The sequence below is a fragment of the Muscardinus avellanarius genome (assembly GCF_963383645.1).
Source record: "Muscardinus avellanarius genome assembly, chromosome: 3".
NCBI classification, from domain to species: domain Eukaryota; kingdom Metazoa; phylum Chordata; class Mammalia; order Rodentia; family Gliridae; genus Muscardinus; species Muscardinus avellanarius.
The window spans coordinates 97,897,533-97,917,176 of record NC_137788.1 but is presented as its reverse complement, the minus strand read 5'-3'; the positions used below and the strand labels follow the sequence as shown (position 1 = coordinate 97,917,176).

The 19,644-nt window shown below is 41.6% G+C and overlaps 1 protein-coding gene across 1 annotated transcript in view; it reads left to right on the top strand.

The window, feature by feature from the left end:
• SORT1 (sortilin 1) overlaps positions 1 to 19,644 on the top strand; it is a gene marked incomplete at its 3' end in the record, with an annotated part of 94,530 nt that overhangs the window by 31,080 nt on the left and 43,806 nt on the right. Inside the window, exons 4-5 of the mRNA XM_080691488.1 lie at positions 17,435 to 17,537; positions 18,536 to 18,700. Of these exons, the coding sequence (XP_080547614.1) occupies positions 17,435 to 17,537; positions 18,536 to 18,700 (268 nt within the window). The remainder of the gene's footprint in view (positions 1 to 17,434; positions 17,538 to 18,535; positions 18,701 to 19,644) is intronic.

Here is a 19,644-nt window from a genome sequence, read left to right as displayed (position 1 = left end):
AATTTTTGTTTCATGACGGTTTCGTTAAATTGCCTGGGCTAGTCTTGAACTTGAAACCCTCCTGTTTTAGCCTCCTGAGTACTGAGATTACAGGTGTATGCCACTGTGCCCCAGTAGGTGTGATGTTTGACTGCTGTTCCTAGGCCTCACCATTTTTGAATTGCTATAAGTCCCCTGAAAGCAGGACTCTTAACTAGTTTGGGGTTCTCCAGCATCTACTAAATGACTAATACATAATCAGATAGTAAATATTAGTTGAATGAATGGATGCCTTGGCTTCTTTATAATTTTTCAGATGAATATGTGTGTGTGTGTGTGTGTGTGTGTGTGTGTGTGTGTGTGTGTATAGGTGTGTGTGTATGTATGTGTGTATATATATATAGGTGTGTATATATGTGTGTGTATATGTGTGTGTGTGTGTGTGTGTGTATGTGTGTGTTTTACTGGGGATGGAACCCAGGGGCATTCTACCTCCAAGCTACACCCCAGCCTTATTTTTTATTATTCATTTTGAAACAGGGTCTCACTGAGTTGCAAAGGGCCTCACTGAGTAGCTGAGGCTGTTTGCAAACAGTGATCCTCCTGTCTCAGCCTCCCAAATGCTAGGATTACAAGCGTGCACTACCATGCCTGGCTTATTTTTATTTTTTTGATACACAGTTAACAATATATTAGGGAATCCTAGTACCAGAAAGGGCCATAATAGATGACTTTTTCAATTGGAAGAGTAATTGAATTATTTTAGACAGATGAAGAGTTACCAGTTTGGGGAGGGAAAAATATATTTAAAATTGTATAACTTTATTGTAGTAGCTCTTTCTAGTATTTAAGAATCCTTGCTATTATAAATTCTGTCTTCATGATATGATTTTCTTTGCCAATTTATCATTATAATAATGCTGGGCATGGTGGCACACCATTGTAATGTCAGTACATGGGAGACTGAGACAGTAGGATCAGTTCGTGGCCAGCCTTAGCTACTTAGTGAGGCATGCTGCAACTTAGTGAGATTCTGTTTCAAAATAAAGAATAAAAAACAGAATGGAGCCTGGTGTGGTGGCACATACTTGCAACCCCAGCATTCAGGAGACTGAGACAGGAGGATCACAGATCATGGATCATGGCCAGCCTCAGCTAACTTAGTGAGGTCCTTTGCAACTCAGTGAGACCCTGTTTCAAAATAAAGAATAAAAAATAGGGCTGGGAGTGTAGCTTAAAGGTAGAATGACCCTGGGTTCCATCCCCAGTACAACACAATGGTAGTATAGCTCCATCCCCAGTACAACTACAATAGTAGTATAGCTCAGAGGTAGGATGCCCCTGGGTTCAATCCCTCATACTGAAGAAAAAAAAAAAAAAGAAAAAAAAAACAGTATAAAACATTAGGAGAGCCGGGCATGGTGGTGCATGCTTATAATCCCTGCGCTTGGGAGGCTGAGACAGGAGGATCGCACAGGTTCGAAACCAGCCTCAGCGACTTAGTGAGGCTCTCAGCAACTTGGTGAGACCTTGTTTCCAAATAAAATGTAAAAACAAAATAGGCTGGGAATGGTGGCACGCGCTTGTAATCCACGCGCTTGGGAGGTGGAGCCAGGAGGATCACACAAGTTCGAAGTCAGCCTCGCTGGCTTAAGAAACCCTGTTTCCAAATTTTAAAAATATAAAAAATGGTCTGGGAGTGTAGCCCGGAGGTAGAAGGGCTTCCAGGAACCCCAGTACCACCAAAAAAGAAAAAGAACATGGTAGTGTTAGCTGCGGTCATGCCAGTACTATACTAGTTATTAAACTAAAAACTTCCGCCACCAGTTAATAAAAAATGATCGCTTATCATAAAGAATACAAATAATAATAAATGCTGGCAAGGATGTGAAGAAGTAGGAATTCTTATCCACTGTTGGTGGACTTGTAAATTAGCACAACCACTATGGAGACCAGTATGGAGGCTCTTCAAAAGACTAGGAGTGGAGCCACCCTATGACCCAGTCATATTACTCCTTGGTGTCTTTCCAAAAGAAAGTTAGAATACTATAGTGATACTATACCCATGCTTATAGCAGCACAATTCACAATAGCCAAATTATGGAACTAACCTAGGTGTCCTTCAACAGAACTTACTAATTTTACTAAATTTACTTAAAGAAGAACAAAAGCATGTCAGTTGCAGCAAAATGGATGGAACTAGAAAATACTGTTCTAAGTGAGATCAACCAGTTACAGAAAGTCAAGGATCATATGTTTTCTCTAATATTTGGAAGCTAGAACAAAAATAGGAAATAAAAGCAACTTCAGTAGAATGAGGAGAGAAACCAATAGAAGAATGGGAAGGGTTTAGAAGAGGGAGAATATGAAGATTAGGAAGGAAGCAGTTTAAGTAAGGTCACGTCCTTACAAGAAGGTTTCACTGCCAGTCTCACTAACAAGTATGGGGAGGGAAGAAAGGGGAGTAAAAAGGGGGAGACACACCAAGTGATGTACGTACGTATGTCTGTAGCACTTTAAATTTCATTATAATGTATAATTACATTGCACCAATAAAATATTTTTAAATGATTGCCTGCCCCCAAATATCGCTACAGTTTCTACAAATTCACAGCCTGCCCTGGCCCCTGCCAATGTTTAGGTGTTACTAATACCTGGCATTATACCCATTCTGATTAGTTGGCATTGTATACTCTCCTCAGCTAGTAAGCCCTCCTTTTTGTTAAATTGACATAGTTTGATTAATCATTATTACTCCTTTAGATAATTATATTATAGCTAGGTTTTTCACTGTAACCAGTATTACTGTGATAAATACCACACATATTTGTGACATGGAGGATGTTCATTTCAGTTTTTAGCAGCAAATGAAAACCTCTTCTCTGACTGATGGTTACAGTGTTTTGTGTTTTGTTGTTGTTGTTGTTGTTATTGTTTGGGGGTTTTTGTTTATTTTTTGTGGTACTGGGGTTCCTGGAAGCCCTTCTACCTCCAGGCTACACTACCAGACCTATTTTTTTATATTTTTATTTGGAAACAGGGTCTCTTAAGCCAGTGTGGCTGGCTTCAAACCTGTGCGATCCTCCTGTCTCTGCCTCCCAAGCGCGGGGATTACAAGCGTGCGCCACCATGCCCGGCAGTTACAGTGTTTTGAAGGGGATAAAACTCCTCCCTCTCTAGGTTAAATTATCTTCTATACCTAATGTTTCAACATTTTACTTAGTTTCCTTCTAAACTCACTTTTTTTTTTTTTTTGGTCGGGACTGGGAATGGAACCCAGGGGCATTCTACCTCCGAGTGCCACCTTCAGCCTTATTTTTTATTCTCTATTTTGAAACAGGGTCTCATTGAGTTTCAGAGGGCCTCACTAAAGAGCTGAGGATGGCCACAAACCACAGTCCTCCTGTCTCAGCCTCCCAAATGCTGGGATTATAAGCGTGCACTACTACGCCTGGCCTGAATTTGCCTCTTATTCTCATTCTATATGTGTGTTTAGGGGAGGTTACTGGAGATTGAACCCATTCTACCTCAGTGCTATACCCCCCCCTGCCCTATTTTATTTTTTATTTTGAAACAGGTTTTCATTAATTTGCAGAGAGCCTCATTAAGTTGCTGAGGCTGGCCGTCAACTTGTGACCCTCCTGTCTCAGCCTCCCAAGTACTGAGAGTACAAGTGTGTGTCACTGTGCTGAGCTCTCTACATTATTCATTTTTTTTAAGTTCCTGAATCAAACTCGTGGCTGTGAAAGTGTTTTTATAACTTTTCCCCCATCCTTTTGCTTTTCAATATTGTTCCTGGGCGTGGTGGTGCACACTTGTAATCCCAGTACTTGGGAGGTTGAGACAGGAGGATCAGGTAGGTTTGAAGCCAGCCTCAGCTACTTAGTGAGGCTCTCAGCAACTTAGTGAGACCCTGTTTCCAAATAAAATATAAAATAGGTCTGGGAGTATAGCCCAGAGGAAGAAGGCCCCTGGATTCCATCCCCAGTAACAGACAGACAGACAGACAGACAGACACACACACACACACACACACACACACACACACACACACATTGTTCCTACTTTAAGACAACCTAAACCGAAAGAACAGGTATCACTATGTTACTGTTGAAATACCTAGCACCATCTGATTCCACCTTGTTTGTTCTTGTGGAAACCCCTCTTTCCTAACACATACTTCAGTAGAGAGCAATTGTTTGTTTCTGATATAGTATAATGTTACCAGGGTTCTTTTTACAGTGCACAGCAGTATTGTTGTTGTTTTAACTACTGTCACTTTGAATGTTAATTCTCTTTTCCCTGATGTGAAGTGAAATCTGATTCCCTACCCTCTTCCAGAGTTTAAGTGGAAACTGTAAGTATGACTTGCTGCCTCTCCTATAGGCAGGCCTGGCTGGATGTGATTCATGTTGAACACAAAGCCAAGGGGCACCTGTTGCTTCCTATATAGAAAAAGGAGGGAACAATTTAATCAAATGGTGCCCAACTACTAAAAAAGCCCACTGACTCTACTCTGAAGACTCTTCTGATAGTCACAGCATTAATGACTATTATTTATTGGATTACTTTTTTCTACTAAATCTTATATGGTCAAAGGTTTATTTGGAATGCAAGTAAAGACAGCTAATCACATGCCACCTGCAGGGTGTAGTAAGGCATGTGGCTCAGAAAAATAGAAACAAGCTGTCTCTGTTGCCTGTACAGTAAGAGGGTTTGGAAAAGCATTAATAAGTCCCCAAAGCATCAACGATTAGATAAAATTGAGAATATTTACTAAGATTTTAATTTATAGGAATCATGTTCAAGTAATATAAATTTTGATTCCCTACTAAGGAATATTAATTTGTATAATAGATTATAGAGTACATTTGTCTGTACTTGAAGTTAATATGAAGTCAAAGAAGAAATAAATTGGAAATAAGAAATAAATTATGCTTCAGATGATCATTTCATTTTGGCAAGTAAAAGATATTCTGAGGCTGGGCGTGGTGGCGCACGCTTGTAATCCCCGCGCTTGGGAGGCGGAGACAGGAGGATCGCGCAGGTTCAAAGTTAGCTGTGCTGGCTTAAGAAACCCTGTTTCCAAATAAAAAGTATAAAATAGGTCTGGGAGTGTAGCCCAGAGGTAGAAGGGCTTCCAGGAACCCCAGTACCACCAAAAAAAAAAAAAAAAAAAAAGATATTCTGAGCCAGGTGTGGTGGCTCACGCTTGTAATCCCAGTACTTGGGAGGCTGAGACAGAAGGATCACAGGTTTGTGGCTAGCCTCCGCTACTTAGTGAGGCTCTGTGCAACTTAGTAAGACCCTGTTTCAAAATAGAAAATAAAAAAACAGGGCTGGGGGTATAAGCTCGGAGGTAGAGTGTCCCTGTATTCAATTCCCAGTGACACACACACACACACACACACACACACACACACACTCACGATATTCTGCATCTTTTTTGCTTTATGGCCTCTTTTCAGTATAAGATCTACTTGGCCATGCAAATGTAAGCATCGTTCTATACCAAGATTCTTCACTTAATTACCACAAAATTATAAGATTATTTTGTTTCTGGTTTTCATTTTCTCTTGAGAGTTTCTCAAACCTTAGAAATTAAAAAGGGAATCACTAAGAGATTTCATATCAAATTTTATTTTTTTATTTTGTGGTACTGGGGTTCCTGGAAACCCTTCTACCTCCAGGCTACACTCTCAGACCTATTTTTATATATTTTTTAAATTTGGAAACAGGGTCTCTTAAACCAGCATGGCTGGCTTTGAACCAGTGCAGTACTCCTGTCTCTGCCTCCCAAGTGCGGGGATTACAAGCATGCGCCACCACACTTGGCTCAAAATTTATTTTATAGTCAAAAATTTTTCAGTATGTTCCTTGAGATTTAAAAAAGATAACATATGCCGGGCGTGGTGGCGCACGCTTGTAATCCCCGCGCTTGGGAGGCTGAGACAGGAGGATCGCACGGATTTGAAGCCAGCCTCAGCTACTCAGTGAGGCTTCCAGAAACTTAGTGAGACCCTGTTTCCAAATAAAATATAAAAAAGGTCTGTGAGTATAGCCTGGAGGTAGAAAACCTCTGGGTTCCACCCCCAGTACCACCAAAAAAAAAAAAAAAAAAAAAAAAAAAGATAACATATACAACAGAGAGAGTGCTATTCCAGTAAGTCAGTTTCTTCAAGGCATCTTCTGTGACAGCCTATGTGATGATATGCTCAGGTCAGTTTTCATTGCAGTAGATTATTAACAATGGCTGCATTTCAATTACAGGTAAGCATAAACTGAATTTACAAAATATATTTTTCTGCTTTTTGTTTTTTATGGTACCCGGGATTGAACCCAGGGGCATTCTACCTCTGAGCTACACTCCCAGCCCCATTGTTTAATATTTATTTTGAAATGGAGTCTCACTAAATTTGGGAGGGCCTCCCTAAGTAGCTGAGGCTGGCCACGAAACTGTGCTTTGATCCTGCTGTCTCAGCCTGCTTTTTTTATTTTTTGTGGTACTTGGGGTGGAACCCAAAGGCATTCTACCGCTGAGCTACACCCCCATGTTAATGTCTGCAAATGATTATGAAAGAATCATAGTACTGATTTTGGGGTTACAGTTATGTGAATAGACAAATTTGTAAATACAGAATGTCTGAATAATGAGTTTCCCAATTTGAAAACTACAAGATAATAATTATTTTAAGAATTTGCCATCATCTTGTTGCTTTTTATGTTGTTTATAGTGACTTACTCATGGCAAAATGAACAAAAGGAAGAGAAAGAAGGGGCAGAGGCTGAAAGAGCTTCGAGGTACCCGCTAGAAACAGCTTAGATTGCTGTGAATGGAGTATTAGAGGTGCTCTTATTAAGGAAGAAAGAAAAGAGGAGAGCTGGAGAAAAAGCTTCTATTTTAGAGAATGTCTGTGTAATCCCTGACATAATGTTGGTTTTAAGGAAAAGGACAATAAAGGCCATTATGATGAGGTCTTAGAAAGGAAGCAAATGTTACTGGACAATAGAGAAAAGGCAATTTATGTTGAAGTGGCAGAAACTTGGCTGAATTGTGAGCATGGTAAGAGTTTTTTTGTAAAAGGCAGAACTTGCAAGTGGTGAAATTAGAAATTTAGCTGAAGCAATTTCTAAGCAAGGTATCAGAGTAGCAGCCTGGTTCCTCCTGACTGCTAAGAGTAAAATGTGAGAAGAGAGAAACTGACTTACAGATAGAACCTTTAAGCAAAAAGGAAGCAGACCTTGACAATTTGAAAAAATCTGTCTACCCATATTGTACAAATTGTGAACACTAAGAATGAGCCCAGGAGACTTTTATTTATTTTTTTATTTGTTTGTTTATTTACTTATTTATTTTGGGGGTACTGGGGATGGAACCCAGAGGCTTTCTACCTCTGGGCTATACTCCCAGACCTATTTTATATTTTATTTGGAAACAGGGTCTCACTAAGTTGCTGAGAGCCTCACTAAGTAGCTGAGGCTGGCTTCGAACCTGTGCAATCCTCCTGTCTCAGCCTCCCAAGCGCGGGGATTACAAGTGTGCGCCACCACGACCGGCAAGACTTTTATTTTTTTAAGTGGTACTGAGGATTGAACCCAGGGGCATTCTGCCTTGAAGTTATACCTCCAGCCCTCTCCCACTTTTTTGCAGTACTGGCGATTGAACCCAGCGGCATCCTACCTTCAAGCTATATCCCTAGCCCTAGTTTCTATTCCTTCCTTCTTCTGTTACTTTCTTTTTTATTTTATTTTATTTATTTATTTATTTGGCAGTACTGGGGATGGAACCCAGGGCATTCTACCTCTGAGCTACACCCCAGCCCTATTTTGTGTGTGTGTGTGTGTGTGTGTGTGTGTGGTACTTGGGGCAGAACCCAGAAGCTTTCTACCTCCGGGCTATACTCTCAGACCTACTTTTATATTTTATTTGGAACCAGGGTCTCACTAAATTGCTGAGAGCCTCACTAAGTAGCTGATGCTGGCTTCAAACCTGTGCAATCCTCCTGTCTCAGCCTCCCAAGCGCGGGGATTACAAGTATGCGCCACCACACCCGGCCTCAGCCCCTTTTTTTTTTTTTTTTTTTTTTGAGGCACTGAGGATTGAACCCAGGGACATTCTACCTCTAAGCTACACCCCTAGCCCTATTTTTTATTCTTTATTTTGAAACTGTCTCACAAAATTGTGGAGGGCCTCACTAAGTAGCTGAGGCTGTCCGCAAACCTGTGATCCTCCTGTCTCAGCCTCCCAAGTACTGGGATTACAAGTATGTGCCACCATGCCCGGCTTTTATTCTTTATTTAGAAACAGGTTCTCACTAAGTAGCTGAGGTTGGCTGTGACCCTGCCATTCTCCCATCTCAGCCTCTCAAGTACTGGGATTACAGACATGCACCACCATGGCCTGCTCCTGTGTTTTTGAAACAGGGTGTCACTGAGCTGGAGAGGTCTTCCCTAAGTTACTGAGGTGTCTGTGAACCTGTGGTGATCCTGTCACAGCTTCCCAAGTACTGGAATTATAATTGTGTGTCACTGTGCCTGGCTCAAGAGACCAATTTCTAGAAATTAGACAGGTGTGTACCACAAACTTAATTAACCATTCAGCAGTAAAACTGTCAGCTTGAACTTTAGAAGGAGTTAGAAAGGAATGAAGGATAAGATAGAAACTTAGAGCTAGGCGTGGTGGCTCACGCTTGTAATCCCAGCATTTGGGAGACTGAAACCTGAGGATTGCGGTTCGCGGACAGCCTCAGCTACTTAGTGAGGCCCTCTGCAACTCAGTGAGACCTGGTTTCAAAACAAAGAATAAAAAATAGAGCAGGGGATGTAGCTCGGAGGTTGAATGCCCCTGGGTTCCATCCCCAGACCCGCGAAAGAAAGAAAGAAAGAAAGAAAGAAAGAAAGAAAGAAAGAAAGAAAGAAAGAAAGAAAGAGAAAGAAAGAAGAGAGAGAAACTTAGAACTCTGGGCTAAAAGGCACTAACTTGAAAGACAAGGGAAGAATAACCCTACAAGCAATTCAGAGATCATCAGGGCCCTATCCTCAGTTTCTAAATGGAGGTTGGGGGTAGAAAGATGACCTTACACCCAAAGCCAGGCACACAGGCTGCCCCAGAGGCTTGAGGGCCCAACCTCTGCCTAGCAAAGCTGCAGAGGCAGGACTGTCACCCAGTGGATCTGGAGAGCCGAGGCCGTGAGAGTTTGCTCTCAAGCCTTAATAGCATGGAGTTTGCCTGGTGGTTTGGACTTACTTGGGCTCCCTTTCCTCTCTGCAGCTCCCTTTAGGAGTAGGTATATCTGTGCTATGTATGTCTTGACTTTGTGTTTTGGGAGCAGACTTGTTTGGCTTCATAGGTTTCACAGGCTGGAGAGGAGTCTGTTTCAGGATGAATCATTCCTTGAGCCTCAGCCAAATCTAATTTAAATGATATTGAGATGGCAATTTAGATTTTAGACTTTAGAACTGTTGATGGAATAATTTAAGACTTTGGGGGCAATTGAAATATAATGAATATATTCTGCATGTGAGAAGGACATGAATTTGGGGGAACCAAGAGCAGAATGCTATAGATTGACTGCCCCTCTCAAATTCATATGTTGAAATCCTGCCCCACCCGCAGCATAATGGATAGTAGGAGGTGGGCTTTGGGTATGTGATTCCTATGGATGTGAGGACAGAGCCCTTACAAATAGGATTAGTGCCATTATAAAAGAAAACCCTAGGAACTGGTGTTATAGCTCAGTGGTAGAATACTTGCCTAGCATGCACAAGGCCCTGGGTTCAATCTTTAAAAAAATAAAACAGGCTGGGCTTGATGGCGCATGCTTATAATCCCCGTGCTTGGGAGGCGGAGACAGGAGGATGGCGCAGGTTCGAAGCCAGCCTTGCTGGCTTAAGAGACCCTGTTTCCAAATTAAAAAAATATATAAATATGTCTGGGAGTGTAGCCCGGCAGTAGAAGGGTTTCCAGGAACCACAGTACCACCAAATAATAGTAATAATAAATAAATAAATAAATAAATAAATAAATAAATAAATAACAATTTTAAAAGCCGGGCGTGGTGGCGCACGTTTATAATCCCTGCACTTGGGAGGCTGAGACAGGAGGATCTCACAGGTTCGAAGCCAGCCTCAGCTACTTAGGCTCCTAGCAACTTAGTGAGACCCTGTTTCCAAATAAAGTATAAAATAGGTCTAGGAGTGTAGCCCAGGGGTAGAAAGCCTCTGGGTTCTACCCCCAGTACCACGGGGAGGGGGGAATGTAAAAGAGACCCTAGAAAGCTCCCTTGTCCCTTCTTCCTTAAAAGGTAACAGTGACAAGATGGAAGTTTGTAAGCAGAAAATGGGTCCTCCGCTCACCGTGTTGGGTGTGATGGGCCCATTCCTCAACCCAGGAACTCAGGATCTATGGGTTCCTTGATGGAAAAGAATTTCAGCACACACCAGTCAGAGACATTGACAGAGGTTTATTTAGAAAAGTGTGTATCTTCCTCATGTGCATCTGTCATGTAAACTTGTGTATGAATTTGCACATAAATACGTACAACACAACTCAAGACTATAAGGCTAAACCATAAATATATGTGAAATAGAGTTTATCTTAGTCCATTTGGACTGCTTTAACAATACCGAGTGGCTTATAAACAACAGAAATTTAAGGAAGAACGTGGGCCATCTCTAGAGGGAGAGCAGTATTTTAGGGAGTGCAGGGCTCTTACAGGGACTTTTGTGAGGGTGGGCTAGGAGATACACTGGAATGAGCTCCGTCCAGTGGTCCCTGAGGCCGCTTTGGTGGCCTGGTAGTCTGGTCAGCTTTAGGAAGGATGAGCTCAGTCTAGTAGTCCTGAACAGCTTCTGGTGGTCTGGCTGTCTTTAGGATCCTCAGGCTGATCGAGGTCTTCATTATCTGACTAACTGGGAAGTGTTCTGAAATTATGTTTCGCAAGATAGTACATCTGTCTTATTAACAATCCATAGGAAATTATATAGTCTTTTCCAGGAAACTTGAGGATCTATAGATTTCCTAAAAATTTGAGAGAGATAAGCCTGGGAAAGAACTGGTTTGGGGAGTAAAGGCTGAAGCACTTTAGCTCCAGCTTGCTTGCTTGCTTGCTTTTCTTTCTTTTTTTTTTTTTTTTTTTTGTGGTATTGGGATGGAACCCAGGGGCATTCTGAATGCCTCTGAGCACACCCCATCCCTATTTTTTATTTTGAAACATCTCAGTAAATAGCTGAGGCTGGCTGCAACCGGTCTCAGCCTCTCACGTACCAGGATTACAAGGTAAACCACCACACCCGGCTTAGCTCCATGTTCTTTTATTAAAGTTATATTTCACTTTTCCTTCCTATCTCCTTTCTACCTACTTATTCTATCCTACATCAACCAGACATCAAATCTGCCAGTGCTCTAATCTTAGACTCCCCAACCGCTAGAGCTGTGAGAAATGAGTTCTGTTGTTTATAAGCCACCCACCCAGCCTTCAGTATTCTGTTAGAAACAGCCGAAATGGGCCGGGCGTGGTGGTGCACACTTGTAATCCCAGCGCTTGGATTAGCCAGCCTCAGCTACTGAGTGAGGCTGTCAGCAATTTAGTGAGGCCCTGTTTCCAAATAAAGTATAAAATAGGTCTCAGAGTATAGCCCGGAGGTAGAAAGGCCCCTGGGTTCCACCCCTAGTACCACAAAAACAAAACAAAACAAAAACACAGCCCAAATGGACTAAAATAAGCTCTATTTCACATGTATTTATATTTTAGCATTATTGGCTTGAATCGGTTTGCACATGTTTATGTGTAAATTCATATACAAGTTTACATGACAGATACACACAGATGTTATCATTTATTTTTGGTAACCAGAAAGAGCAGATATTAGGGTTGAGTTTAAAATTGCTATTAAGTCGGGCGTGGTGGCACACGCTTGTAATCCCAGCACTTGGGAGGCTGAGACAGGAGGATCACGCAGGTTCGAAGCCAGCCTCAGGTACTTAGTGAGGCTCTCAGCAACTTAGTGAGACCCTGTTTCCAAATAAATTATAAAATAAGGCTGGAAGTGTAGCCCAGAGGTAGAAAGACCCTGGGTTCTACCCTCCAGTACCACCAAAAACATAAAATAAGAATAAATTGCTATTAAGAAAACATGTAGCAGATCATGGTGGTGCATACCTGTAATCTTAGTACTTGGGAGGCTGACAATGAAGGATTCCAGGTTCAGGGCCAACCTCACCAACTTAGCAAGAACCTGCTTCAAAATAAAAAATAAAATGGAAGCCGGGGGTGGTGGCACATGTTTGTAATCCCAGCATTTGGGAGTCTGAGACAGGACTATTGGGATTCATACACAGCCTCAGCTACTTAGTAGGCCTTTTGCAACTCAGTGAAACTCTGTTTCTTCTTTTCTTTTCTTTTTTTCTTTTCTTTTCTTTTTTTTTTTTGGTGGTACTGGGGTTCCTGGAAGCCCTTCTACCTCCGGGCTACACTCCCAGACCTATTTCATATTTTTATTTGGAACAGGGTCTCTTAAGCCAGCGCGGCTGGCTTCGAACCTGTGCGATACTCCTGTCTCAGCCTCCCAAGCGCAGGGATTAAAAGCGTGCGCCACCACGCCCGGCAAGACTTTTTTTTTTTTTTTTTTTTTTTTGGTGGTACTGGGGTTCCTGGAAGCCCTTCTACCTCCGGGCTACACTCCCAGACCTATTTTTGCATTTTTATTTGGAAACAGGGTCTCCTAAGCCAGCGCGCGGGGCTAGCTTCGCGATCCTCCTGTCTCTGCCTCCCAAGCGCGGGGATTACAAGCGTGCGCCACCACGCCCGACTAGACTTTTATTTTTTTAAGTGGTACTGAGGATTGAACCCAGGGGCATTCTGCCTTGAAGTTATACCTCCAGCCCTCTCCCACTTTTTTGCAGTACTGGGGATTGAACCCAGCGGCATCCTACCTTCGAGCTATATCCCTAGCCCTAGTTTCTATTCCTTCCTTCTTCTGTTACTTTCTTTTTTATTTTATTTTATTTATTTATTTATTTGGCAGTACTGGGGATGGAACCCAGGGCATTCTACCTCTGAGCTACACCCCAGCCCTATTTTGTGTGTGTGTGTGTGTGTGTGTGTGTGTGTGTGTGTGTGTGTGGTACTTGGGACAGAACCCAGAAGCTTTCTACCTCCGGGCTATACTCTCAGACCTACTTTTATATTTTATTTGGAACCAGGGTCTCACTAAATTGCTGAGAGCCTCACTAAGTAGCTGATGCTGGCTTCAAACCTGTGCAATCCTCCTGTCTCAGCCTCCCAAGCGCGGGGATTACAAGTATGCGCCACCACACCCGGCCTCAGCCTTTTTTTTTTTTTTTTTTTTTTTTTTTTTTTTTTTTTTGAGGCACTGAGGATTGAACCCAGGGACATTCTACCTCTAAGCTACACCCCTAGCCCTATTTTTTATTCTTTATTTTGAAACTGTCTCACAAAATTGTGGAGGGCCTCACTAAGTAGCTGAGGCTGTCCGCAAACCTGTGATCCTCCTGTCTCAGCCTCCCAAGTACTGGGATTACAAGCATGCGCCACCATGCCCAGCAAAACTGTTTCAAAATAAAGAATTTAAAAAATAGGGCTGAGGGTGTAGCTCTGAGGTAGAATGCCCCTGGAGTCCATCCCCAGTATTGCAATAAATAAGTAAGTAAGTAAGTAAGTAAGTAAATAAATAAATAAATAAATAAATAAATAAATAAATAAATGGGCTGGAGGTGTAGCTCAGAGGCAGAATGTCCCTGCACTCAATCCCCAGAAAAAAATAGAAGGCTTGTTTCTAAAATAGAAAATTTTATCACATATAATTTATCATATATAATTCTTTTAATTGTTATGTGGAGTTTGAAAAACAGATTAAATTTTCAGGGCATTTTATTGACTTCCTCTTAATGATGCATGTATATATGCTTATTTAAAAAAATACATTAAAGACAGGCATGGTGGTACATGCCTATGATCCAGATACTTGAATGGCTGAAGCTGGAGGATCTCAAATTCAAGGTCAACCTGGGCAACTTAGCAAGACCCTGTCTGAAATTTAAAAAAATAAGCAGGTCGTGGTGGCGCACGCTTGTAATCCCCGCGCTTGGGAAGTGGAGACAGGAGGGTCATGCAGGTTCAAAGCCAGCCGCACTGGCTTAAGAGACCCTGTTTCCAAATAAAAAATATAAAAAATAGGTCTGGAAGTGTAGCCCGGAGGTAGAAGGGCTTTCAGGAACCCCAGTACCACAAAAAATAGATAGATAGATAGATAGATAGATAGATAATAAAAAAATAAAAGCCGGGCGTGGTGGCGCACGCTTGTAATCCCAGCATTCGGGAGGCTGAGACCCGGAGGATCACAGTTCGTGGACAGCCTCAGCTACTTAGTGAGGCCCTCTGCAACTCAGTGAGACCCGGTTTCAAAATAAAGAATAAAAATAGGGCTGGGGGTGTAGCTCGGAGGTCAAATGCCCCTGGGTTCTATCCCCAGACCTGCAAATAAATAAATAAATAAATAAATAAATAAATAAATAAATAAATAAATAGAACTGGGGAGTAACTCAGTGGTAGAACATCCCTGAGTTCAATCCCCAATAACACACACACACACACACACACACACACACACACACACACACCTGCATTTAAATAAAATGTTGTGTTTATTATTTCTAGGCCCAAAGTAGCTTTGTCAGAACCCTACTTAACTCCCAGCAAGTCTTTCCATTTGTTTAACTGGCTAAAGTACTAGAGGGTTGCCACCGATAATTTTTTGTTTCACTCTTGTTGCTTTCTTTTTCTGAAGGGCAGGGATTTTTTGTTATGCCAAGTTCTTAGAAAGCAAGCAGGCTTGCCAACAGGTCTGTGGAGGTTCCCTGGGGATGCCATGAAGGAGGGGTAGTTTGTAAACCAGTGTTAACCAAGCTGCTGCAACCCCTCAGAAGGTTGTTGGAGCTGTTGATGATGTGTATCCTGCAGAGCTGGAAACTGTTTATGCATATCTCCTGCTGGCTGTCAGGAAGATAAGAACTGATCTTGTACTCAGAAACCTAAGATAGGCCTTTATAGGAATCTGTCGGGTGGTACCCAATCTGTTTTATTTTTCTAGGAATTTTCTCTGCACCTGTGCTAGGGGAAGGTAAGAGTCACTTAGACAACTTAAAGACATACATTGTTTGCTTTAGAATTCTGTTGAATTCTAAATGGAATTGATATGTTCTTACTGTCTGTCTCCAACTTCTGTTAGCTGATCTCACAGCCAGATCACAAGCCCTGGCAAGAGAGAAGAAAATCCAAAGTCATAAGGAAAAACCTCCTAACAAATAATTAAAGGTCATTACTAGATTGTGACTGAGATTTAAGAGAATTGGATTATAGTTTCAGTTTTGTCCTAATTAACTACTTGACATGATAAAGTTCCCTGCTTTGCAACTCCTCATGTGAAATAAGAGGTTGGACATCCTAATGTTCTATAATTCTAGATTCTTTATTTGTTGAGGCTGCTACCAAAAATTTGTACTATCTTTTGTGTGTGTGTGTGCGGTACTGGGGATGGAACACAGGGGCATTCTACCTCTGAGCTACACCTCCAGCCTTATTTTTTTATTCTTTATTTTGAAACAGGGTCTCACTAAGTTGCAGAGTCCCTCACTGAGTAGCTGAGGCTGTCCTCGAACTGCGATCCTCTGGTCTCAGCCTCCAAAACACTAGGATTACAAGTGTGTGCCACCACACCTGGCTATAACATCTTTTTAAGTCATATATTTGGTCATTGAGGACCACTGTAAATTACCTTTCTCTATGAACAACTAACTTACAGTACACAATGTTCTTCACTAACAGATACTTAAATTTAAGGAAAATTAAGATTTAGCAAGCCAGGCGTAGTGGCGCATGCTTGTTTGTAATCCCAGGATTTGGGAGTCTAAGACAGGAAAATCGGGGTTCTCAGACAGCCTCAGCTATGAGTGAAGCCCTTTCTAACTCAGTGAGACCCTGTTTCAAAATAAAGAATAAAAAAAAATACGGCTGGGTGTGTAGCTCAGAGGTAAAATGCCCCTGGGATCCATTCCCAGTACTGGAAAAAAAAAAAAAAAAGAGATTTAGCATTCTGATCTCAGCCTCCCGAATGCTGGGATTACAAATGTGTGCCACCGCACCTGGCTTATTTTTTTTTTTTTATTCTTTATTTTAAAACAGGGTCTCACTGAATTGCAAAGGGCCCCACTAAGTAGCTGAGGTTGTCCTCGAACTGTGATTCTCCTGGCTCAGCCTCCCAAATGCTAGGATTACAAGCATGCTCCACCACACCCAGCTTCTATATAGTGTTTTTAAAAAATTATACATAGTATTAAGGCTGTAAGACAGCTACTGATATTTTGCTCTTTTTTCTAAAAATTTGTACATGGATAGATTCAAATCTCTCTCAAAATTATCATTGAGGCCGGGCATGGTGGCACACGCTTGTAATCCCCGCACTTGGGAGGTGGAGACAGGAGGATCGTGCTGGTTCAAAGCCAGCCTCGCTGGCTTAAGAGACCCTGTTTCCAAATAAAAATATAAAATAGGTCTGGGAGTATAGCCTGGAGGTAGAAGGGTTTCCAGAAACCCCAGTACCACACACACAAAAAGAGTATCATTGAAGTGAACTGTTGGGAAAAGCTTTAAGAAGTCAAGAGTTGAGTTTGCTCAATTGTTTTCCCCTAATGTGCTATATTCTTTAGAAACTTGTGCCTAGGGATGGTAACTTCTAGTGGGAAAAACTTCAAGATTCCTACTGCTTAACTTATAGCTTTATCATAAGTACTATGGATTAATAGATTAGTTAAGAGGCTATTGGCTGCATTTAGCAGAGGTCCCAGCCCAAACTAGGTTGACTAATAAGGGGATTATTGATTCCACAACTAAATACCAAAAAAAAGACAAGCTTCAGGGTTAGTTCAGTCTAGGCTCTGCTTCTCTGGAATTTCAGAATTACCCCGGTCATGTTCTAGTAGTCTTTTGTTTTGTATTCACATATTACTTTAGTGCTATGACATTTGGGGCTAGGTATTTGTGGGACTGTTTTGTGCACTGTAGGATGTGTGTCAGCTTTGTCAACCACTGAGTTTTGATAATCAAAAATACTTCCAGACATTACCAGTTGTTTTATGGTGTACAAAAATACCCTGCTTGAAAACCGCTGGTCTGAAGGAAGACAGATTATTTCATCAAGTGGCTATCTTAGGAGAAATGTATTTCCTAGAAAACCTCAGACTTCCTCTTCTTGTCTCCTTAGCTCAACTGAGGTCATTTCCCTATTCCTGACCCCACCACTGGTGAGGGAGCTGAAATTTCTGCCCCTATTGAGGAGTCATGACAAGGGAGAATATGACCTGGGTAGGAGCCTAACAATATCCTTGACAACTGTGCTCTAAATTTGCCTTTTTTTCCCTTATTATTCTTCCTCTCAGTGAAGATTATGGAAAGAACTTTAAGGATATTACAAATCTCATCAATAACACCTTTATTCGAACTGAATTTGGCATGGCTATTGGTCCTGAAAACTCCGGAAAGGTGAGACTCTTTCCTGCATCTATGAAGCCAGTGCTTGGTACCATACACAGAACCATCAGATGTTAGTATTAGAATAATTCAATGATACACTGAATCAAGTACTGTATTTTAGTTTAGTTCAGTATGGCTGTGTTTAAGAATTAGGAGCCAGGTGTGGTGGTGCACACCTGTAATCCCAACATTTGGAAGGCTGAGACAGGAGGATCGTGGTTCGCGGACAGCCTCAGCTACTTAGACTCTTTACAACTCAGTGAGACCCTGTTTCAAAATAAATAAAAAATAGGGCTGGGGGTGTATCTTGGAGGTAGAATGCCCCTTGAGTTGTATCCCCAGTAACACACACACACACACACACACACACACACACACACACACACATAGAATTAGGAGCCAGGTATGGTGGTCCACATTTATAATCCCTGTATTTGGAGCCGGGCGTGGTGGCGCATGCTTGTAATCCCCGCGCTTGGGAGGCAGAGACAGGAGGATCATGCAGGTTCAAAGCCAGCCTCTGCTGGCTTAAGAAACCCTGTTTCCAAATAAAATATAAAATAGGTCTGGGAGTATAGCCCGGAGGTAGAAGGCCCCTGGGTTCCATCCCCAGTACCACACACACACACACACACACACACACACACACACACACACACAAGTATAATCCCAGTATTTGGGAGCCTGTAAACTCAGTGCTTAGAAGGCTGAGACAGGAGAATCATGCTTGACTCAGGATATATATATGTGTGTGTATATACATATATATGTATGTATGTATGTATGTATGTATATACACATATATATACATATATCCTGAGTCAAGCATATATATGTATGTATGTGTATATATATATATATATATATATATATATATATATACACATATGTATACACACACATACACCCTGAGTCTATATGGAACTAAAAAATGTCTCAGCCAATGTCTGGTGATGATGGTTGCAAGTGCTTCCTGTGCTGAACCTGACCTTTCTCTTTCTGACCAGGTGATATTGACGGCAGAGGTGTCTGGAGGAAGTCATGGAGGAAGAATCTTCAGGTCATCAGATTTTGCAAAGAACTTTGTGCAGACAGATCTGCCTTTTCATCCTCTGACGCAGATGATGTACAGCCCTCAGAATTCTGACTACCTTTTAGCCCTCAGCACTGAGGTAAGTCCAGTTGAGGAACTTGACTTGCCTGTTTTATTTTATAGTCTCAAAATGTACAGTCTTTTTTTTTTATGGTGGTACTGGGGTTTCTGGAAACCCTTCTACCTCCTGGCTACACTCCCAGACCCATTTTTATGCTTTTTTATTTGGAAACAGAGTCTCTCAAGCCAGCACGGCTGGCTTCGAACCTGCGCGATCCTGTCTCCACCTCCCAAGCATGGGGATTACAAGCGCGCGCTACCACACCTGACTAAAATGTATAGTCTTAAAAGGACCCTGAGGATAATGCTTTTATATTGGACTTTTTTTTCCAGTGTCTTCTTAGGTATGAAGTATGTGGGGGTTTTTTTTCCTATGTGGTAAAGGGTATGATTTCTGTGTGCTATCTATTAATGTAAGTATGATGTATAGTTGTTATAATTTATTAAATGAAAAAAGCAATGTGCTATTGGATAAATAAACTTAAAAAATAGTTTAATCATTCTTGTGCTGCAAAAGGACAAACATAAATTATCAAACTCCTAATATTATTGTTTCTTTCCTATGACCATACCACATCTTTATATATATTTTATTTTTTGTTAATTCTTTAGTATATAAAGCATATTTATTTCTGCCTTTGACATTCATGTATTACATATTTAAAGTCTTGAATCCCTGCACCCTCCTCCCCACCATATTTTTACACTTTCCCCAGAAACTAGTATCCTTCCCACCATTCTCACCTGTCTTCTGAAGGTTCCCCAAAGAGCACACTCAACTTTTCCTTTTCTGGATACCAGTCTCCTGCCCTGGAGTTAGGGGCTTGAAGTGTGTAAGTAGCTAGACTGTGGTAATCATTACACTTTACATTTATGTGGCTCTCCTCATCATAGTTCTTAGTATGGTCTACGGATAAGCAGCAGCATATGAGAACACCGGAGCAGCCGGTTTAAGATGTAAGT